The sequence below is a fragment of the Polypterus senegalus genome, chromosome 2 (genome assembly GCF_016835505.1).
Source record: "Polypterus senegalus isolate Bchr_013 chromosome 2, ASM1683550v1, whole genome shotgun sequence".
In the NCBI taxonomy this organism is placed as follows: domain Eukaryota; kingdom Metazoa; phylum Chordata; class Cladistia; order Polypteriformes; family Polypteridae; genus Polypterus; species Polypterus senegalus.
The window spans coordinates 304,913,788-304,937,764 of record NC_053155.1 but is presented as its reverse complement, the minus strand read 5'-3'; the positions used below and the strand labels follow the sequence as shown (position 1 = coordinate 304,937,764).

Below are 23,977 nucleotides of genomic sequence, written 5' to 3'. Positions count from 1 at the left end.
CCGCAAATCAGATATTTATCTGATTTAGGATCACATATGAAAGTGACTCAAATCGGATTTATAAAAATCAGCTTTCTGTGTCCATGCAGCCATGAAGACATCTGATTTGTGTCACAAGATCTGAATCACTTCAGCATGGTAATGTGAGCTTAGTCAACCCCCATTGTCAGTCACAATATGCCCTGTGAGATAGATAACCCTCCCACAACTCTAAAGGTCACCACAGAGGAATCGGACACACGACGGCCATTTTGTGACTGATGTTGTGTGCATTTTGTGATGTTGAGGTATTACGTGAATGACCTCATAGGTATTGTGAACTGCAATTACACTTTATTGAAATTCACACATAAAAAATTATCAATGGAAACCCAGTCATAACGCTTTCTTTGCCAATTAAGATGACAATCTTGGCAATCTCAATCCTAAAGATGCATCAGAGACAGAAAAGAATCTTGAAGCTCCAGTATACACCATTAGGAAAGTGTTGTTGCTAGATAACAATTTGGCTTTCCGTGTAGTAAAGATTTCCTGCAGAGAAAACACAGTGACATGCATTTTAGTTTATCTTTGTGTAGAAAATATGCAGCGTGTCACATTTTTGAAAAACCCTCTGCGATCCTCTGTGATTGATGTGAACGAGAGGCATAAATAGAACTCATTTCATTGGTGGGCAACAGATTCCATGCTTTACACAGCTAAAAGAAGACAGTGTCAAAAGATGAGAGACAAAAAGCCAAAAAAGGTTTGGGGCAGCCTCCTGTATAATTGATCCTGGCTGCAAAATGATTGATTTTGTGTAGAGTTGTGTACAGATTGGAGTCCAAAACAGAACTGATTGGTGAAGTTGAGATGGAGGGTTTTTAAAGTGTGGCAGAGGAAATGAGGTAATTTTGACCGGAACTGGACATGATGTCATCAGGCTCGTGATTGGAAGTGAAGTTCTTTGGACCGGAAGTGATGTCATGGACGGCGGGGGGAATTTCCCATAACGGGTCTGCAGCGGAAAGAGAGAAACGATCAGTGCACTTCGCCACCCCCTGGTCTGGCGTGGAGTTACCTTCCTTTGAGCACTTTAACTGCCTCCCATGGACACGTGTGTGACAACAGGTAAACACGACAATGTGAATGAAGCTTTAGGGCCCATTGCGTCCTGGTTTCTCTCCCAAAACCCTTTTTAAACCTCCAAAAAACTCCTTTTTTAGAATTTTCCATTTTGGAAACTGCCTGTTGGAGATGATTGTTAGATTGAGTGAGGGATTAATCTGTGCGGCAGCATCAGTTTTGTTGTCCCAGACTGTGGTGGTGAAGCAGCAAAGTCCTTTAACAAAATCTTTGATTTACCAGTCAATCTATACCCCCAAATCACTATCCCCTTGATTACCCTCTGGAATTCCAAGGTTCCTGTGTAATGTTGCTGAACCAACTCTTTGTTTTAGGGTGAGAAGCACAATATTATGGGAAGACCTGCTTCTCCAGATCAAGAACAACCAGTGAAGGTGGTTAGGTCACATAGATAGAATTAGAAACATAAGAGAGGAGATCATTCAGTCCATAAAGTCTGTTTGTTTAGTTGTCCCAATAGCTTTTCCAGGTTCTTCTTAAAGGTTCTCAAGGTTTCTTCTTCAACTTCATGTCTCAGTAGTTTATTCCAGAGTCGCACTTTTCACAAAGAAGCGCTTCCCAGCTTCAATCCTAAATGAACGTCCCCTTAATTTCCATTGGTGTCCACGACAAGAGTTCTGCTGGATCTAATGCCTCTGAGAATTCTGAAGACCTGGATTAGGTCCTTACACCATCTCTCATGCTTGTGACTAAATAGAGTTAATTCCCTGAGTCTGTCAGAGTACGACATGTCCTTAAGTCTTGGGTTGCACCACGTTGCCCCCCTCTGGACAGCTTTGAGTGCTGTTGTATCTTTCTTCTAGCTTGGTGACCATTACTGCACAAAGTTTCTCCAGATCCAATCCCACTGGTGCCTTTTTTAGCCTGAGTAAAGCACCTCTTAATTTATATTCATCAGTTTTCACAATATAATCAATGTTGTTATGATATAACCTAAAGTATGCATGGATAGTAGTAACAACATTAAGGAGAGGACCTTTTCCAAGTGTTCACATGGAATTTTATTCTTTTAGCAGGTGTATAGCTCAGTTTACTGGCACAGTGATTAGTGTTGCCTCATAGATACACCAGATGCAGTCCCACTAGTTCATTATTCAGTCAGAGCATAATGTCCCTCGATTTATATTTACAAACTAACAAATTGTACTTGTAAAAATTTCAGAAGAAGAAAAGCGTTACTGAAATGATGAGGGAGAGAAGAACATCACACATTACAGTAAGAAAGCAGATTATCTTAAGAAGTAGTGACTTGTGAGAGGGCTCAATATTAGAATAGTTGCATGATTAGTATGGGATGTTATTATAGTCACTTACAAAAGCATGAATATTTACAATAGAAAGTGTAAAATGAACAGGTTAACAGAACATATTGGATAAGAAGGGAAATGCAGGGCCCATGTGAGTCAGTATGTGTGAAGTGGGGCGTCGGGTAATGTAGTATACTGACATCTATAATGTCGGAAAACGCGATTTGTTGCATAAACGTTATTGTCAGCGAAAATATTCCCCTGTGTGTAACCCGCAAATACCTGTACGTTTAACCCGGGTTTTGATGTTACTCTGGAAAATGTAGTGTACAACTGGCTACGGGTATAAACAGGGCCTGGCAAATAAACTCCGACGTTATTAAACGTTTGTCCTTGTGACTTGTTGATAGTCATACAATATGCTAAACGAGGAATTGCCTACTCTGTAATATAAAGGGAATATCTTCTTTTGAGTTGTCAGTCTTATGGAATCCCTGTAGTTTTTCCATTGTAATGTTTCTCGTTGTCTGGCAGTTTGCCGCTGCTCTTCAGAACGTTTGTGTGTGTAATTTGTTTTTCGTTCATTGTCTAGGTGCAAGACTTGCTGCCGGTGATCTTCAGATAATGTCGCTGTGCGGTTCGTCATATGTTGTCTTTATTGTACTAAGGCGTTTTGTGTGTGCGGGTCGGTCTGACATGATGTAGATTTTTTTGCTTCTGTGCGTTAATCTGAGTATGTAGGCTGGCCAGAACGTTTCTGTTGGCCACGGCTAGGCTGTATATGCCTTTTCATTTTATCGGTAGGCTTATGTTGAAGTGAAAGAAAAAGGTGGTGTAAAATGGTAGTGTCATAAGGCACATTTGTATCAGTAACAATGTATGCAGCAAATAAACAGTCAAAGACCACAGGATACCCGGGTTCACTTCCTCCCTGCATGGAGTTAGCTTGTTCTCCCCGTGTCTGCGTGGGTTTTCTCCGGGTGGTCCGGTTTCCTCCCACAACCCAAAGACATGCAGGTTAGGTGCATTGGCGATTCTAAATTGTCCCTAGTGTGTGCTTGGTTTGTGTGTGTGTGCCCTGCGGTGGGCTGGCGCCTGCCCGGGTTTGTTTCCTGCCTTGCGCCCTGTATTGGCTGGGATTGGCTCCAGCAGACCCCTGTGACCCTGTAGTTAGGATATAGTGGGTTGGATAATGGATGGATAATTGGTCACATTGAAGAATTGAAGAGCAATACTCTGCCAGGAGCATGGATTCCTCACTGTAGTTGTGGTTACCGCTGTTTATATCGAGCACGGATGTCAGTCAGTCAGTCATTGTCCAACCCGCTATATCCTAACACAGGGTCACGGGGGTCTACTGGAGCAAATCCCAGCCAGCACAGGGCCCAAGGTAGGAACAAACGCCGGGTAGGGCGCCAGCCCACCGCAGGACACACACACACACACATCAAGCATACACTGCACTCACCAATGCACCTAACCTGCATATCTTTGGACTGTGGGAGGAAACCCATGCGGACACGCATGCAAACTCCATGCAGGGAGGACCCAGGAAGTGAACCCAGGGCTCCTTACTGCGAGACAGCAGCGCTACCAATGCGCCACCGTGCCGCCCCGAGCACGGATTGACCCAAGCTAAATAATATAAGGATAGCTGAAAGAATGTTCCTAGATCAATGCCTTTGAGGATTTTAAATACCTGGATAAGGTCCCCACGCAGTCTCCTCTGCACGAGACTAAACTTCTTGGCATTCCAACATTTGACAAATGAGAAAAGGTCGTTCAGTCCATCAAATCTGTTTGAGTCCGTCAGAGAATGCCCCCTTTGACACATCCTATTGGACACGTAAAGCCCTCCTAAGTGGTAAAACCTAAGATACACTGGAGCAAAATTCTCCAGGAGTGACATTTTAGCTCTTTTTTGCAAAGAAACAATGAGCATAACTGACAGGTTTAAACACAAAGGGAAACAATGACATTGTCTTAATTAGGTTAATGAGCTTCAGAGCTAAGTTTATTCTAAAGGCTACTCCTTGTGGCTTTTTCCCAGATTCACAGTCTCCCCGTTGGTCTTTAGCTACTATTCAGAGCAGCTGGCTCAGCTGGGTAAACACATCTTTAATGAAATTACAGATTTCCCTTGTAGGCCGCATGTGTGGACCCTGTCAGATTAGACAAATGTTGTGCTAAAGAATCAAAGGTGGTGGCAGTTTTATAAAGGCAGCAATTTGTTTCAATAGAACGATTTTTTGAGTCAATTTTTGGAAGAAAGGGGAAATATGTGGAAGACGTTCTGTGGTAGAACAAATGCAACACTGGTATCGATGGTACTGAATACAACAGCTTGGCCAAGCTAACATCTTAATCCGTTAACTTGCATTAACAACACAGGGCGCTTTACAATGCAAGTGAATACTTCTGAAAGTAAGTTATGCATTCTCTTTTCTTCAAGAATGCACATAATACTACTTGCATTTTTAATGTCACCCCATAAGACTAACTCAGTTGTGCTATAATATCCAGATCCTGGTTCAGTCCAAGTTGGCTGCCCCCCAATTTGAAGTATTCTTGCTTTTTCCGTGTTTCAATCAATCAATCAATCAATCAATCAATCAATCAATCAACATTTATTTATATAGCACATATTCATACAAAAAAATGTAGCTCAAAGTGCTTTACAAAATGAATAGAGAAATAGAAGACACAATAAAAGATAAACATAAGTCAACATTAATTAACATAGAATAAGAGTAAGGTCCGATGGCCAGGGTGGACAGAAAAACAAAAAACTCCAAAGGCTGGAGAAAAAATAAAATCTGTAGGGTTCCAGACCAGGAGACCGCCCAGTCCCCTCTGGGCAATCTACCTAACATAAATCAAACAGTCCTCTTTGTATTTAGCGTTTTCATGGAAGGACCTGATGATGATGGTCACGTAGACTTCTGGCTTTCAGTCCATCAATGTTGGTGCATCATGATGCTTTGAGTAGGTGGTGGTGGCAGGCCGCCACCACAAAGAAACCGGAAAAAGAAACAGAAGAGAGAGTAGGGGTCAGTACGGATTTTAGAGCCACCATGAATAGTTATTATGAAGAATTGAACATACAGAGTATCAGGATTAAGTTAAAGTGAAGTTATAAAAAGGCCATGTTAAAGTAATGTGTTTTCAGCAGTGTTTTAAAGTGCTCTACTGTATTTGCCTGGCGAATTCCTATTGGCAGGCTATTCCAGATTTTAGGTGCATAACAGCAGAAGGCCACCTCACCACTTCTTTTAAGTTTAGCTTTTGGAATTATAAGGAGACACTCATTTGAAGATCTAAGGTTACGATTTGGAATATAACGTGTCAGGCATTCCGATATATAAGATGGAGCGAGATTATTTAAGGCTTTATAAACCATAAGCAGTATTTTAAAGTCAATCCTGAATGACACAGGCAACCAGTGTAGTGACATCAAAACTGGAGAAATGTGTTCGGATTTTCTTTTCCCAGTTAGGATTCTAGCAGCTGCATTCTGCACTCGTTGCAAATGATTTATGTCTTTTTTGGGTAGTCCTGAGAGGAGTGCGTTACAGTAATCTAGTCTACTGAAAACAAAAGCGTGAATTAATTTCTCAGCATCTTTCAATGATATAAGAGGTCTAACTTTAGCTATGTTTCTTAAGTGAAAAATGCTGTCCTAGTGGTCTGATGAATATGCGATTTAAAATTCAGATTACAGTCAACGGTTACCCCTAAATTTTTTACTTCCGTCTTAACTTTTAATCCTAGTGCATTAAGTTTATTTCTGATAACCTCGCTGAATCCATTATTGCCAATTACTAAAATTTCAGTTTTCTCTTTATTTAGTTTGAGAAAATTACTATTCATCCATTCAGAAATACCAGTAAGACATTGTGTTAGTGAATCGAGAGAGTCGGAGTCATCAGGTGCTATAGATAAGTACAGCTGTGTGTCATCAGCATAGCTGTGGTAGCTCACGTTGTAACCTGAGATAATCTGACCTAACGGAAGCATGTAGATTGAGAATAACAGCGGACCCAGGATAGAGCCTTGTGGAACACCATATCGGATATCATGTGTCTTTGAGATTTGATTACCACAACTCACAAAGAATTTTCTCCTGCCAGGTAGGATTCAAACCAATTTAAGACACTGCCAGAGAGGCCCACCCATTGACTAAGGCGATTTCTAAGAATATTATGATCAATGGTGTCAAATGCAGCACTCAGATCTAAGAGGATGAGAACAGATAAATGGCCTCTGTCTGCATTTACCCGCAAGTCATTTACTACTTTAACAAGTGCAGTTTCTGTACTGTGATTTGTTCTGAAGCCTGACTGAAAGTATCAAGAATAGCATGTTTATTTAGGTGGTCATTTAACTGCATAATGACTGCCTTCTCTAGAATTTTACTTAAGAAGGGCAGGTTAGAAATGGGTCTAAAATTTTCAAAGGCAGAGGGGTCAAGATTATGTTTCTTAAGAAGGGGTTTAACTACAGCAGTCTTAAGACAGTCTGGAAAGACCCCGTATCTAATGAGAATTTACTATGTCCAGAATATTGTCAATTAGAACGCCTGATATTTCTTTGAAAAACCTGGTTGGTATTGGGTCAAGGACGCAGGTGGAGGGTTTCAGTTGAGAGATTATACTATGTAATTCAGGTAAATCTATCCTGGTGAAAGCATTTAATTTGTTTATAACGGAGTACCGGGCTTTGGAGGTTCTGCAGTGTTGGGGAGATATACTATGTTATCTCTAATATCATTAATTTTTGAGTGAAAAATACAGCAATGTTCTCACAGGTTTCACTGGAAGTATTCTGGGGCATTCCTTTGTGTTACCTGGGTTTAACAGACGGTCAATTGTTGAAAATAAGACTCTGGGATTACTAGCATTGTTATTTATAATATTAGAGAAATAGCAGCCTCTCAAGACGGACAGTGTTATTGTATTCTGTTATTTTAACTTTTAATATTTCATAGTGGATAGTTAGTTTAGTTTTCCTCCATTTACGCTCAGCTCTACGACATGTTCTTTTAAATCAGACACTCTTTGGGTCTTCCATGGAATAACAGTACTAGAGGATTTTTAACTGTCTTTTCAGGTGCAACTGTGTCAACAGCAGTTCTTACTTTAGAATTAAAGTTTTCCACTTTACTATTTACATTATCCTCGCTATTATAGCTGGCATTATAAACGGACTGATTGCTTAGAATAGTTGTAAGCTTTAAAGCTGCTGATGAGTCAAAGAAGCGTTTTTTAACAAAATGCTTCTCATGAGTGTTTTCTATCTTTATTTCAATATTAAATAGTAGAAGGAAATGGTCTGATAGACCGATATCAATGACCTGCTTTATATCAACTTTAAGTCCTTTAGTAATCACTAAGTCTAACGTATGACCTGCTTTATGTGTAGGCTGATTTACGAGCTGCCTCAAATCAAAAGAGTCCAGGAGGTTCATGAATTCCTTTACCTTTTGGTCACACTGATTGTCGACATGAAAGTTAAAGTCGCCGACTATTAAGAGTGCGTCATAGTTTGTAACTAAAATTGACATTAAGTCAGAGAATTCCTCAAGGAAAGACGTTATATTTAGGAGGTCTATACACGGATAATACGAGAACGTGAGAATCTCCATGAATAACAACGGTGAGATACTCAAAGGACTTAAATTTACCAAAACTAACATCTTTACATTTTAATCGCTCGAGTAAATGTTTGCCAAACCGCCCCTTTTCCCTGGCGGTCGCACGAGTAAAACTGTAATCCGGAGGCGCAGATTCGATTAAAACTGCCGCCCATTGAATTAAGCCATGTTTCATTTAGCGCAATAAAATCAATGTTTCTATCACTAATAAGATCGTTTATAAAAAATGTCTTGTTAGTTAAAGCTCTAACATTTAATAGTGCCATATTTAATGTTTCTGAAGGGCAGAGCTGAATTTTATCGTGTTATTGGTAATCGGAACAAAAATTAAGTTATTTTTGTTAACGCCGCTCTGTGTGTACTTTTTATGTAATCTACAATCCGTTTTTATAGTCTTAATGCAGTGTTGATCTGAAGTAGTAATTTCAATTAAATTATTGGTGTTTTTGCCGCACTGCCTAGATTTTTTACGTGCATTAAGATTTGTTATTAGATTATTAATGATGTGCACTTTAACGGAAGACTCTGTTAAGCCATTATGTCCTATCAAACCAGTAGCATTACGTAAGGGGTTAGCAGTAGAAGTAGACAGTCAAGATAGACGAATTACCTTAGCGATGTTTTCGGAGAGGACCCGGGCGCCAAATCTATTCGGATGCAGTCCATCCCGCTTGAGGAAGCGCGGCCTTTCCCAAAAAAGATCCCAGTTGTCTATAAACCCGATGTCTTGATTCTCGCAGAAGCCTCTCAGCCAGTTGTTTAAACCCAGCAGACGACTGTAGTATTCATGCGATCGTCTGACGAGAGGTAGTGGATGAAGATTTTTGCGGATGGGGTCCTCTCCTTCGTGTCTTCAACTAGTGCTGCGAAGTCAGCCTTGAGAACCTCTGACTCGGTGCCTTATGTTGTTTACGCCGGCATGTAGAATGATGGATCCAATTGCCCTCTTGTGCTTCTGGTAGAAGGTCGGCGCCCGCCTCATCACATCTCGAACTCGAGCACCGGGAAAACAAGAAACAAAGGATTTTTGATTAGGGCACGTGATATTCAGGTTTCATACAAAGGAATCACCTACCACGATTACATCACCCGGGGTTGAAGGCAGACTGGGGACGCGGAGAGGGTCGAATCGATTTTGGATTTGAATGCTCGCCTGTGCCGCTGGAGGTGTTCTAGCCTTGAAACCCCGCCTGCAAAGCTGAAACCCGTCGAGGTCTTCATCAGCGTTGTCGTTGTTCCTACGAGGCGCGGGGGTGAAGCTTACTTGCCCTTGGACTTGAACGGCACGAGGTGGGGTTGATGTTACGCCGACTTCAGTTGTTTGGTGTGGTTTGTCCAGCAGCCGAGTCTTCAAGTCTCTGAGGTACCTTCGTCTAGACAGGAGTTTCTGAATCTGTTTGTCGAGTGCCTGGAGTTCCTCGACAACGATGGCAACGCGATTCATCTCACTGTCGGCCATTGTCTGCTTCTACTTCCGCTTCCGCTTCGTCACCTAGGAAAGAAAGAGAGAAAGTTAGTTACCATTTGTGTTTGTGATGGACTCTACCAATATGACAAAGATATGCTGCTGGTAGAGAGTATTGATATCAACTTTGGGCTTATATATTAATGTCTGCGTCCTTGGTTGCCTTATTTGCAGTAACCGTTTTATTGAAAACTACGAAACACGTGGACCTCCGGGTTCCTTAAATAAAGGTGGTTTATAAAGAGCAAGCAGAACTTTTCCATTTTGACAAAACATGTATTTTCCTTTCCATCCATCCATCCATTATCCAACCTGCTATATCCTAACTACAGGGTCACGGGGGTCTGCTGGAGCCAATCTCAGCCAACACAGGGCGCAAGGCAGGAAACAAACCCCGGGCAGGTAGCCAGCCCACCGCAGAGCGTATTTTCCTTTCACCGTGTGAAAATATAGCTTCAGAGCGATCACACTGGGGAGAGTTCATGGCTCTTGTTCTGCTTTCTTCCATAATGGTGTGTATGGCTTTCTTCTGTGATATTAACAATCACATTGCTGTGCACACCCGAGCACAGGTCACTGTCCACAGGCATTTGGCTGTCTTTGTCACACTTGCATTCTGTATCCCGCACTTGACACTCAGAAGATGGTGTTGCTCTTCTTCTTTTTCTTCCTAAGATCAGAATCTGTAGGGTGCCTCATGCTCAGCAGATGTTGCCACTGTACCTTTCCTTTCTGGCAATCACCCTGTGCATAAATCAGCTGTAAAAAGATCCAAACCCAAATTTCTTCACAAAAGGGTGCCGCTCCTCAAATATAGTTGAACTGAATCAACTTTCTAGAATTTCCTTACCTGGATTATTGAGCATGCATTGAGACAAAAAAAGACAGGTGCACTTCTGGCCTGGAGTTTCAGAAGATGCTATGCCAATACTGAAATGTATCATAGGACCCCTTAGTAGGACGCTCCAAAATCAGTCCATAACAAGGCAAAATGCTAAGTTACAAATCTCAGAGGGTTAAACCATCGTACGAAATTTTAAAAGCACAAACGGTGAACTCCTTGCTGCTAGAAGTGAACTCTATGAGTTCTTTAAAGTTAGAGGTTTCAACTTTTGCTCAGGATTTGAAACTGTCATTGCAACACATGAAATAAGCAAGCAATCTGAGTTGCCCAGATAACAAATCAGCGGTTGTCCCGCTCTTCTTCAACAGCAGTGTGACTAGAGAAGTGCTGCTCCAGCAGAAAATGCTCAAAGACCAATTTGCAGCGTCGTCAAGTTTGGTGGGGGTTTAAACAGTAAATCCGGTCTGCAGGAAGCTTAGACAAGATTGACAGGCCGGTCCTGTAGTCAGAGGCTGAGGGGCTCTTCTTTACATTTCAGGTCTTAGTGATAAACACTAAAGGAGATGCCTTAACATTTAACTTGAGTAGTATTATAATTAAGTGGAACGTTTTACAATGCATCTCCCAATATGGCTAAGGTTTGTTGTGAGATATAGAAATTAATCAGGAAATGATGGCAAAAGGGCAAAACAAAAGAAAAGTCATAGGGCTGCAGTTGTCAAAACTAAAGCCCAAGTAATTTTTGGAGGCAATGAGAGAATCACAAGTCCGAAGGAAGTAATGAGATCAAAACTGAATGAGCATACACTAAGATTGCAAAGGATTTTTTTCATCCATTAAGGGATAATACATACAGCAGGCCCCTTCACTCTTTTCACATATTGCTGTGTTGCAGCCTTGTGCTAAAGTCAGTTAAATACATTTTTCTGTTTCATCCAACAACTGCTAATACCCCAGAATGACAAAGTGAAAGCAGGGTTTTAGAATTGTTAAACATTAGAAACTGAAATATCACAATACAATACAATACAATACAATTTATTTTTGTATAGCCAAAATCACACAAGGTGTGCCGCAATGGGCTTTAACAGGCCCTGCCTTTTGGCAGACCCCCAAGCCTTGACTCTCTAAGAAGACAAACTCTCAAAAAAACCCTTGTAGGGAAAAAAATGGAAGAAACCTTAGGAAAGGCAGTTCAAAGAGAGACCCCTTACCAAGTGCAGTGGGTTTCAAAAAAAAAAATGGGGAGAATACATTACAACACACAGAACAGAACACAAGTAATCCTCAATATAGTATAACAGTAAAACAGAAATAATACAAAGACGGAGCAGAATTCAACAGTAGATGATATCCCATAATAGAACTTGGATTTGTTCAGAGTCCTGGAGACCTCAGCCATCAAGCTGCCTCCCCATATTGGCCATTCCACAACTGAGTCAGCACTGGGCCAGCCAATCCGATGAAAGGACCCCTCTATCCAACGATTCCTGCGATCCTCCGTCAGAGATGACTTTACTTTAGGCAGGCAAAACAACTTGGCAGTAGGGCAGTGGCACCAAGTGCTACATTTGAGCACCGAGAAGAGAAACAGAATAGGTGAGGGTTAGTAACAAATTATAACTTATGTTTTAGTGGTAATAACTAACAAAAGAGATGCAGTCTGCACAGTTAACCAGCAGCTCTAGTCAGGGTATCCTAAACTGAAGTAGTGAGTCTTCAGCTGAGATTTGAAAGCTGAGACCGAAGGGGCATCTCTTATAGTAGCAGGCAGACCATTCCACAGTTTAGGGGCCCTGTAGCTAAAAGCTTGACCTATTATTTTATAATAATGTTATTTTATTAATCCTTGGAATCTTAAGCAGACCGGCATCTTGAGATCTTAATGTACGTTCTGGTTTGTAAGTCACGGTAAGTTCAGATAAATGGACCCTGGCCATTTAAGGCTTTATATGTTAAAAGGAGGATTATGAAATCTGTCCTAAACTTAATCGGGAGCCAGTTCAAGGATTTAAGAATTGGAGTTATGTTCTGTTCAGTTGTTCAGACCCTCTTATGTGATACTTGAATTTTGTGTCAGGTGCATCCCATTCTAATGATCATTACTGAGATGTTTCTACACCTTGCTTGTTTGGAGTCCACCTGTGGTCAATTCAATTGGTTGGACACAATTAGTAAAGGCACACAACTGTCTATAGAAGGTCCCACAGTTGAGCAAAAACCAAGCCATGAGGTCAGAGGAATTGATTGCAGAGCTCAGAGAAATGATTATGTCAAGTCACATTGACGGTTCTAACACAGTGACCTTCATAATTCTTAAATGAGCAAAGTATGGAACAACGACAACCCTTTCTAGAGCTGGCCAACCAAACTTAACAATCATGGGAGAAGGGTCAGGGTAAAAGAGGTAACCAAAACTCTGATGGTCACTCTGGCTAAGCTCCAGAGACCCTTTGTGGATATGGAAGAAACATCCAGAAGGGCAACCATCACTACATCACTACAGCACTCCACTTTATAATGGAGTAGCCAGACAGAAGATTTTCCTCAGTGAAAGACGCATGGATATATAATGCTAATGCCCGTCTATCTGTTACACAATTACTTGCAAACTAATGTGAGTAAATAACTTGATCTTGGTTTTAAAAGAAAGCTTATGACCTAAAAGGTTCTGGAAATTCAAAGAAATCTTATGTAGAAGAACTTTACTGGTGGGCAGAAAAGTTAACTGTAATTCAAGCTTGGCCCCTGCAATCCCATCTTCTTATATAATACGCTACCGTGGTTGTTCGCTTGTCTGTCCACAATTTTAAATCACCTGTAACTTGCAAACCATTTGAACTATTGACATGAAATTTGGTACACATATACTATGTGACGTCTACTATCCGCTTTTGGGTGACGATTGACCTCCAAGATTGTTCTTCTTTTTATTTTTATTTTATTGTAGAATCAAATCCTGGCAGTGATCAGCAGGGTGCCGTTCTCATTCCTTACCACCTTCGCCATCACTTTCCCTAATTCTTCATAACTTAAGTCATTCTTGAGGCAGACTGAACACTTAAGTGCCAGCTTAAGTGAAAAATTAAGCAAAACATACTAAGTAATTGTAACACAAACACTGACTTAACCATTTTTAACGTGAAAAGAAGAGAAGAAGTGGGCCGCTAGAGTAAAGAAAAGAAGAGCTGCCCAGAAGGCAGCAAGCGCATCAACCTCTGAGCAAACGAATGCTAAATGTTCAGAGAAAGAGGATGAAAACTAGGAATGCTCAAGTTAAGTGTATTCACCGCACGTTATCGTTACTTGTCTATTGATTACTGTATCTCCCACGACTGCACAGACAGAACTTACAATCATCTGTAACATTTTGTATTTTATTTTCGGACCGTAGGTGTGTGTGTTTCACTAGTAACTAATAAAATCCTTTTAAAATTATATATTCAAACCCCAGTTTACATTAAAAAGTACACACATCTCAATCATCAGTATACTAATGTACAACAGTGACCTACTTAAAAGTTTCAAAATATTTTTTCCAATCATGTAATTAATAGCATCGCTTTGTTCTTTCAGCGATCGCGTATTTGGTATTAATAACTGGTATAAGACTGTCTGAATGGGCACTGGATCCCATGTTAGGTCTAATCAGGTTCAAAAAATTGCCGAGGTGGATTATTGACTTTTTCTGTTGATCACAAATATTTCTTGTTATACTCGAGCAGAAAGACAAGCCTGGGTTACATGGGCTCTGACTATTTCAGCCACATTAAAGAGACTCCACATAAAACGTCCAATTACTTCATGTTTGTTCTCAAATATTTGGTGCTTAATGGACCTGGGCACCTTGGTTGCTGCAGGGAATTGCAGGTTTTCCATTTTAATTTAAAAGCGACACAAGCCGTTTCTGAACAGACCTACTAATGCTTTGTGAGGACCAATCCGGCTATGCTTACTGATCCCCGGACAAGTACTGTGTTTTCATCCACAATTATTTGTTCCATATTGCGGGATTTGTACAGATTACGTTTATTTGTTTTATCCAAGTGGAACAATTTGAAGTAGGCAATTCAGATTTAAGATTTGGGTAAAAAAAACAAAGTGTGTTGAGAAAATGGAATGATAGTTAAGTCGAAGTGGCTTAGTGCTGCCTATTGAAAGTATCTTAATGTTAAATGCAGAAGCTTACTACTCTCGGCACACTTCATGGGCAGAAATTTCCTATCTGATTTAAACACACAAAAAAAATTCCCCACCGTGATTTGTTTTGAAAAATTTGCAATGAATACAAGGAGATGTGGCTCCAGGCAAGAAAACCCAATTATATCCTGCGATATGGAAAATTCTGCTGAAGTGCTGGACTGAGGAAAAAGCCGTTGTACAGGCGGTGTATTGTTACGAGACAAAAAGGCAGTGCCAGTTTATGAGCTGCAGTTATGTGCTTTTAATGAATTCCAGAGCTCTGCCAAACTAAGCCTGTTTGCACAGAAGATATCAGCAAGAGAAAAATTAATAGCTAAGCTGCTAGGGGTCTTTCCTATACTTTAAACCTAATTTATAGCCTGCGATCCATACGTACATTTTGTTTTTCTTCCTTGATTCATTGTTGCTATATTTTCCCTCTCTTGCACCAAACTAATAATCCCTGTCTTTTAAGCTGGGATCATATTTTTTACCTTGTAGGCTCTCAGCATGTGATAGTTTTATCACTTCCATCCACATTTTCTGGTCTGCCTGGCTGTCTCATGCTCAGCACTGTATGCCATCACATCATTTTTAATGGTGGATATCTCTCAGGAGGTAGTCTGACTGTCAGGGTCACTTATAAAGTGCAAGGACTTTAAAAAAGAAAATAAAAAGCATGTTGCTTAGCTTTCAAGAGGAATTTGACACACAGGTGGAATATTTCTTCTTCAGCTGTCTAGGCAAATATCTAAATAAATTAGATAAAGTTAGTAATTTCTGAAAATGGCCAGGGATTTACACACGGTCTGGATTTTCAATTAAAAAATCTTGTTATGGACCATAATTAATATGAATATTGCTAGATGGGGCCTTATGATGGCACAAGCAGCCAGTATTGCTGCATAACAGCGGACGGGATCTGCGTCACTCTCAGTGTGGAACATTTCCATCCATCCATCCATTATCCAACCTGCTATATCCTAACTACAGGGTCATGGGGGGTCTGCTGGAGCCAATCCCAGCCAACACAGGGCACAAGGCAGGAAACAAACCCCGGGCAGGGTGCCAGCCCACTGCAGGGCACATACACACACACACACCAAGCACGCACTAGGGACAATTTAGAATCGCCAATGCACCTAACCTGCATGTCTTTGGACTGTGGGAGGAAACCAGAGCACCCAGAGGAAACCCACGCAGACACGGGGAGAACATGCAAACTCCACGCAGGGAGGGAATATTTATTTTTCTACTGTAATGGGGATAATACCCATCAATATTGATATATCGAAATGCAGATAACTAGTGATCTATTTCAGCTTTTTAATTAATGGCAAAATTGTGTTTTTTTGGATAAGTGAGTGGTGATTAAGTTAGTCAGTAAATCAACTTTCCATCATATAGATAGAGAGCTAAACACTCTTCTACTTAAAGAGCCCAAAACAGTAAAGTAGAAAATAGTCTGAAAATACATGGGGTGGCAAAAGTTTTATGAGATTTTTTTTCCAGGTTTGTTTTCAATATATTGCAGTCGGTCAAATTTGATGTTGTAATCAGCGGAAAGCAGGACAGGACAATGATCCATCATCATCTTTCTAGATTGATTAGCTGTCGTACTTCTGTGGTTCTGATGATTGACAAGTAGCTCGACGAATATGACTTTGCCCAGCATAGAAATATCTTAATTTCAGAAAGGAAACATTGTGGTAGCAGGACAATCTAACAGAGCCGTAAGATGACATTTTCTCTGTGTGCAAGCCTTGTGGCATGGAGATTACCAATTAAGTCACTTGAAGATGTAATTAGAGATGTCACGTATCCCACGTTTCCTTGCACTGAAGACATTTAGTCATTCTTGTTCAAGCCGAACTATTTTAAGATTGTGGAAACACGCATAATAATGTCTCGTTTAGAATTTTAAGGAAATGTTCTGTTGTTCCACGGAAACAAATGTTGTGTTGAATATCCTGGAGACTGCTGTTTGATTCGTTTTACTTTTATAGGAAACAAAATATGTGTTTTCAATAGAATGTCAGTCTAATGATTGATTTGTACCGTCATAAAGCGATTAGAAAGTGTAACAAAAGGTTATGTTTCACAATGTTAAATTTATACTTATTAATCTCAAGACCCCCATTAAAGGACGTTTGGTTTAATTTTATTTAATGTTTGGAATTATTTCTGTTTTTGTTGTGACATACTGCACCCAAATTGGCGATAAAGTGTGCAGGCTTCAAAATATCCAAAACCAGATCAGTACTCCCCTGGTTAGGAGACCAAAAACAGGCTTCATCTCAGGTATCCTGCTACCTCGTTGTGGTTGTTTCCTACCTTGTGCCCGGCTCTGATGATCTTAAACTCAATTAAGCAGCTTCACAACAGAGAAATGAGAGAATAATAATATTAATAATAATGTTAAACTTTATTTATATAGCACCTTTCCCATGCTAAAGGCACTTCACAGAGTCTCATAAAGAAACAGCAGGTATATGTGACATTGGATACAGATGTTTCTTGAATAGAACAATAAAACAGACAGATACAGGATATACAGGGTGGTCCAGATCTAATTATGCAGATCCAGATCGTCTGCATGACTTTGATTTATGCGGGGACGATTCCAGTTCGGCGCAAAGACGATTCTTCATGTTGTCAGTTCACACACTTCTCGATGTTCCGGGATTTTTCCGATGATTTTCTATGTAATAAACTTAATAAGTTATAGTGTAATGAAAATTGCATAATTAGATCTGGACCACCCCAAACAAAGGCATTAAATAGAACAAAAGACATTAAACCAGAGTAAAATATTAGAGTCAATACTAAAAGAAAATCTAGCAAATAACATCATTTGTGATATATCACACAAATTATCCTGAGCATCTGGACAGAGAGGGAGACTGAAAGAGGGGACAGAATGTCAGGTTTAGTTAAAGCCTTCCTGAGCAGATGAGTTTTAAACTGTTTTTTAAAAGAATGAATGGAGTCAGCTGATCTCATTCATTTAAGGAAGTCATTCCAAAGTCTGGGTGCTATACAGCTGAACGCCATGTCACCCATAGAGTGCAGCTTAGTGTCGGGCACAACAAGATGGCCAGAATCAGAGGACCTTAATGGGTGAAAAGGAGCAGAGTGATGGAGAAGGTCTCTTCTGTACTTGAGTGTGAGGCCATTTAAAGCTTTGTGGATTATTAATAGAGTTTTAGATTCGGTCCTGTAAGACACAGGGAGCCAGTGGAGGCGAAGCATTTTTAATTCAGTATTACTGGGAATGTTGCTTGTATGAGCAATTATTGTGCTTTCAGGATGTCTTGAAAAGTTTCTAGTTTGTAAACTTCATGCAATATTTTCTCCGTTTACAGATATGACATCAAGGACGATTATATTCTCCGAATTAAAAAAGCATCCAGTAGTGACGAAGGTACCTACACCTGTGTGGCTGAGAATCGGGTTGGAAAGGTAGAAGCTTCTGCCACCCTTACAGTGAGGGGTAAGTCTGAATTTAGCTTTTCATACTAAACTGATTATTTCCAAAAGCAACACCAGATGAGCGGAGTACTAGCTCTGTAATTGTCTCATCGGTCCTCCAGGTGTATTTATTCTGTATTAGTGCTATCTGGTGAGAGAAACTAATTTTATCACATTCAATATGGACACATAAATATGGGAGAATAAAAAACTATTAATTACCAAAATATTATGTAATAGCATCTCCATACACGGAAATTCATACACAAATGGAAATCAGAAGGACCACAATAGCTTCCCTATTCATCTGATTATTTTTCATTACCTTGTCGTATAAAGGATGATCTGATATTGTCAGGTTCTGTAATTTCTTTAATAATATTAGGACATTAGAACAATTGAGATAAAAACAGGCCAGTCACCCTAACAAGCTCTTTCATCCTATTTATCTGAACTGTACTACAAGAAGTACAAATTGACAGATAGCGTAATTTTACAACATGGCATCCCCACACACAAGTGTTAAATTGGTCATTTTTTAGAAGCACATATCTTCATTCATGAAGTCAAGTCATGTGCAGTATAGAGCATATGGTCAGTGGTAAAATGGTTTCCTCTCGAATCCCATCTGAGGCGTTTCGAGAAATGATAATCTTGAGTAGCAAAAATATACTGTTATCTTTATATACAGTATAAAAGCCAAATACCACTGACTCATTCATCACAAAATGTCCCGAACTATGAGGACTTGGGATTTGGAATGTAGGTTATCCTTGGCCAATAGGTGCTCACTAAAAAATTGTTTTAAAAATTTAGTGGTCCAAGTGCAAAATTTCTTATAGTTTTTTAGACCCGTTTGTACATCTGTCCACTTTTCACTAGAGAGCTACTTATTAGATTTAGATCGGGTTTTTTTTTCTATAATTTGCTTGAATATTCCTTTGATTTCGCGACTTTCTCATCACACTTGGTATCATAGGTCGGTTGCGGTACCGATTTATTAGCGCGAATCTGAGAGAGACTCATCGGGCTGTGGGGCCCTCCTCACTCACGCATCTGTCTTGGGGCGCAACCTTAACTCCACTTAGTTAGTAAACGGGAGAACTACTTAACGGATTTCGATTTTTTTTTTCCTATAATTTGCTTGAACATTCCGGTTGATTTTTTGCCATTTCTCTCATGGCGCTAAGAATCATAGTTTGCTTGCAGGAGCGATATATTAGCGTGAATCCGAGAGAGACTTATCAGGCTGCAGGGCCCTCCTCACTCACGCATCTGTCTTGGGGCGCAACCTTAATTCCACTTAGTTAGTAAACGGGAGAACTACTTAACGGATTTCGATTTTTTTTCTCCTACAATTTGCTTGAACATTCCGGTTGATTTTTTGCCATTTCTCTCATGGCGCTAAGGATCATAGTTTGCTTGCAGGAGCGATATATTAGCGTGAATCCGAGAGAGACTCATCGGGCTGCAGGGCCCTCCTCACTCACGCGTCTGCCTCAGGACGTAACCTTAATTCTGCTTAGTTAGCAAACGAGAGAACTACTTGAACGGATTTAGATCTTTTTTTTCTATAATTTGCTTGAACATTCCGGTTGATTTTGAGATTTCTCTCATCGCGCTAAGAATCATAGTTCACTTGCAGGATTGATATATTCGTATTAATTTGAAACAGAGACTGCGGGCCGAGGGGAGAGGGAAGAGTGACATCGAGAGTAGTGAACTGAGCGGGGTCCTCCTCACTGTCCTGTTTCACTAATACACGGGCGAATGGCTAGTATTACAATATATTACCACCTACTTTGTTAATCAGTCACACATTATAAAATGTGTTATTTCTACAGTACATTACTAAAAACTGGGTTGTGTGAACCCCAGAAATATATAAATATAAATGCACACTGGCCTATTATAAGTGCAGGCGGTACAACCTGAGCCCACTAATAAATAAACTCATAATTCTTGTAATATATGAGATTTTATGCTCAGAAAAATCTGGCAATCGTTTCAATTAAAGAAAAAATTGTAGATGCTTTCTGATTTACCTTCATAATACTGAAAAGCACTCATAAGATAATTACTACTATAAGAAAATGAGAGTTGTGTTGGAATTTCAGTGTATGGTGCATCATTTACATCATTAATTGACTAATACGATGAAATCCTCAAGGCTCCGCAGTCATTTTAAGAGTATTTTTGATGAAGTCAATATAGAAATTCTAGTCCTTTCGTGGTCTTTGTAATTACAATTTATTTACGGTTACAGAGCACCACTATAAGGCAGATGGAGATACCATTTCACAGTTTAGTGGTGCATGCTGCAGGTTTTTCTGTTAAGGTGGGAAAGGTTAATAAAAACATTTTTTGCCATAATCTCTCTTCTTTTCTCCTATGCGCATTAAATCAAATGTTCAGGGTCTCTGTGGAGCAGTTTAATAATACAAGAAGGGGGGGGGGGGTGTTCAAGTGACCTGTGGGACCGTTTCCAATTTGTAACCCTTTTAATACACGGGTTTGTTTCATTTCAATCTGCGGGGTACAAGTGGAGCAAGTTGTGAGAAGACACTACATAAATGATAAAGTGGAGCTGCTCCATTACAGGAAGAGTTTATAAGATGCCCTTTCAAAAGAAATATGTAATGTTTAATTTAAAAAAAAAATGTGCTGAAAGATGTAAAGTCATCTTATGCTCTGCTACCTTTTCTGTCTGTTTCAGAAATGTTAACTTTATACTTACATGAAATTTAACACTACAGAGCCGTTCTATGTAAAGTAGGCTCTTAAGTCGTCTCTCGGCTTCTTTATAATGCTTCATCATTCCATTATCTCCACATTGTTTTTTTTTTATTTCTTAATTTAACTATTTTTACTATATTTTTTTTACACCCTTCATAACAATGAAACCAATCATGCATAACCTTGGACAATGAACATTCAGTAATCATTTTATTTCATTACCAGTCTGAATATCTGTGGATTACTCTGAAGGAATGTGTGTTTATTTTAATTTGAATTTGATTAAAAAAAAATCTGCTGATTTCTGCCAATTTACAACCCTACTTTGCTTTCACCTGTCAGCCAGTGACTTGTAGATTGCTGCTTTCTGGAGTGATTAATCTTGCAACAGTAAAATGACATTTTGCTTATCCATCCATAAAAAGAGCTCTTTTCAGTTCAGCTGTCCAAATATATTTTTTAAATATATGTATAGTTATTTGTGTATACATTGAATATTTAGTCTCTGTGGGTGTTGTTAATTTTAATTATAGAGGGTAATAATGCAAGGTTGAATTAAGTCATTTTCAGTATGTGTCAGAATTTTGGATTTAAAAATTTCAAAACACATATTAGACAACAGTGCAATGTCTGTAAGGGTAAGTATTTTTTGGGGAAAAATGATAGCTGATTACTAGAGAACTGGACATTTCTGAGTCTGATTTAACGGAAACAACAATTTCTATCAAAATCAAGAAGTTACAGGCTTTTGATTAAATGTCTGCCTTTTCTGAATCTTATGAACAGTGTCATAAAACAAAGATGCAATTTCAGCAAATGATAAGGGCATTTTAGTTTCATTCTTAAAGGCACATAGTATGATAAGGTCTTGTGATACCATTCATAGACAATTTAATAATTATGATGCTTCAAAATTTAAGATAGATAGATATGAAAGGTACTTTATAAGATAGATAGATAGATAGATAGATAGATAGATAGATATGAAAGGCACTATATAAGATAGATAGATAGATAGATAAATATGAAAGGCACTATATAATAGATAGGTAGATAGATATGAAAGCCACTATATAAGATAGATAGATAGATAGATATGAAAGGCACTTCATAAGAAAGATAGATAGATAGATAGATATGAAAGGCACTATATAATAGATAGGTAGATAGATATGAAAGGCACTATATAAGATAGATAGATAGATAGAAAGTGATGACTCTGTGTACTTTGATTAATAATACAATTTGTGTTCAAGCATTTGCAGAAATCTAGCCCATATTGATAGAAAATGCCAGGAAATTGAGAGCACAAAGTGCACAGACCAGACAGACTTGTCCCCACTGTCACCCTCAGCCTAATAACACATGCGACAGACTCTTACCTACCTGGCAGTGTAGCTTATGCCCTTTCCCATGTTTTGAGTATCTGTGCTCAAAATGGTGCAAAAGTGTAAGGCCTCTAAGACCCAGTTTCTTAAACTATGGGCTGGTCACGGATTGCCTCTATTGGGTCGTGACTCACCATTGTATTCAATGGGAACGGGTCCTGCACGGTTTGTAAAGTGCCTTGCGACGGGTTGCTGTGGGTTGTTTAAGAAAGGTATATTGCTCAGCCATAATACCACCAGCGATTCTCCAAAACAGATGCTATGTGTGACAGTGACGACTCTCTGAGGGGAAGGCACTATGAATGTTGGCAGTGATTCTGCAAAGGGATACCATCCCTCCTTCCAGAGAGATCTGACATGAACTGGGTTGCAAAGACATTAAATAAAAGATCTAAAAAGATCCTTAAACCTGACCAGAGCCTATTCTGTATTGCCCAAAAATAGACTTCACCCCAGACAGTCTGTTCCCAAACTCCATAGGCTGGCATTGGCTAACACAGGTCAAAAGGGTCCCTGGATTTCAAAATTCCAAACAAGTTTTTAATATTCCAAAATATACCACAGAAATGTCCATCTAGGGAATGAAACCTTCAAAGCATTTGTCTAGGAAGGACAAGACTGTGAAGAAATTTTTACAAATACACAAATTTATTCAGATACTCTCAAAAAAACAAAAATAGTAAAAAAAAAGACTGAAATAAGACTTTGCCTTAAAAGATGACTCAAAGCAAACAATTCCCAGTAAGTATAAATCCCTGCAATTTGCACTTTTATAAAAGTGTAGCCCATTTTGCGATACCCACAGTTCACTCGCCTCCACACACAGGAGGAAAAACATTACGAGTGGCAGAACATGAAAATGTCAGACAGAGCAATAACTGGCCTGTGATGCCCTTAGATGTTTTGAGCCTGAGTGGATTAATGTGTGTCCATCTTGCGCGAAGAGGTGTGGGTAAGCCATGGAACCCCATTCGTCATGGGGATCAGGGCCTGAAATCGTTCCCCAGAAACGAGGAGTTTCCAGTAAGTGAGCATCATAAACTTGCACTGATTAAAACCCCGCCCTCTGTATACATCACTATTACTAATTGGATGTTTTAGTAAGGTCCTCAGATCAGCCCTGCACTCGCTAACGGTCTCTGTCAGAATGCCTAAAAGACGAGTGAACTTGACTAAAGAGGAAGTGGAAGTTGTAACAAGGTTTTTCAGTAGATGAACCTGTGAGAAGATCATTATTGATCTTTGAGGGATGAGAGCATCCGCTCCACTGCATCTCTTCCCATGCCAGTGTCCAACCAGAATCTAATGCCATTTTTCCCCATAGGTTCAATGCTTCAGCTTTTGTGATTTCCAAGAGAACTAGCCAAATAATAAAAAGCAGGCAATACTGTAATAAAGTACTCTATATTAAAATAGTACATAACTGAGAGAAAAGCTTGCAAATATTCAAACATCATGTCAGAATATAATATGTGGATAGGAGTCAATTAACACTGGAAACTAATAGACAGCATGGCCGTCAGTGTCAGTGTAGGAGATAGATTTCAAAAAAACTAGAAAAAGGGGAGTATAAGACATGTATATGTCATTGACAGTAAGCCTCTGGAAATCCTACTCTAAACCTTGAGAGCAGAGAACACTTGCAGGAAATTGAAGACTACTTGAGGCTTTCACAGCACTCCGAGTGTGCCACCTGACTAAGGGCTATATGAAAATAATTGGAACTGAGAAACAGCTCTCCCGAAATCTGACATGCACTGAAAGAATTCCATCTTGGAAATGTTTACTTAATTGGGGGAAGGCGGGAGAGGTGTGTCCCCTGACTTCCTGTTAGTTAGTCTTGTGGTCCCTAAAATGATGTGGGCG

General features: G+C 39.6%; 1 protein-coding gene across 5 annotated transcripts in view; it reads left to right on the top strand.

Annotated features, from left to right (window-relative positions):
* The window catches only part of robo2 (roundabout, axon guidance receptor, homolog 2 (Drosophila)), a 748,943-nt gene that overhangs the window by 493,617 nt on the left and 231,349 nt on the right, over positions 1-23,977 (top strand). For all 5 annotated transcript variants that reach the window (XM_039745871.1, XM_039745870.1, XM_039745867.1 and 2 more), the window contains exon 6: positions 17,882-18,009. In XM_039745871.1, coding sequence (XP_039601805.1) covers positions 17,882-18,009 — 128 coding nt within the window. The remainder of the gene's footprint in view (positions 1-17,881; positions 18,010-23,977) is intronic.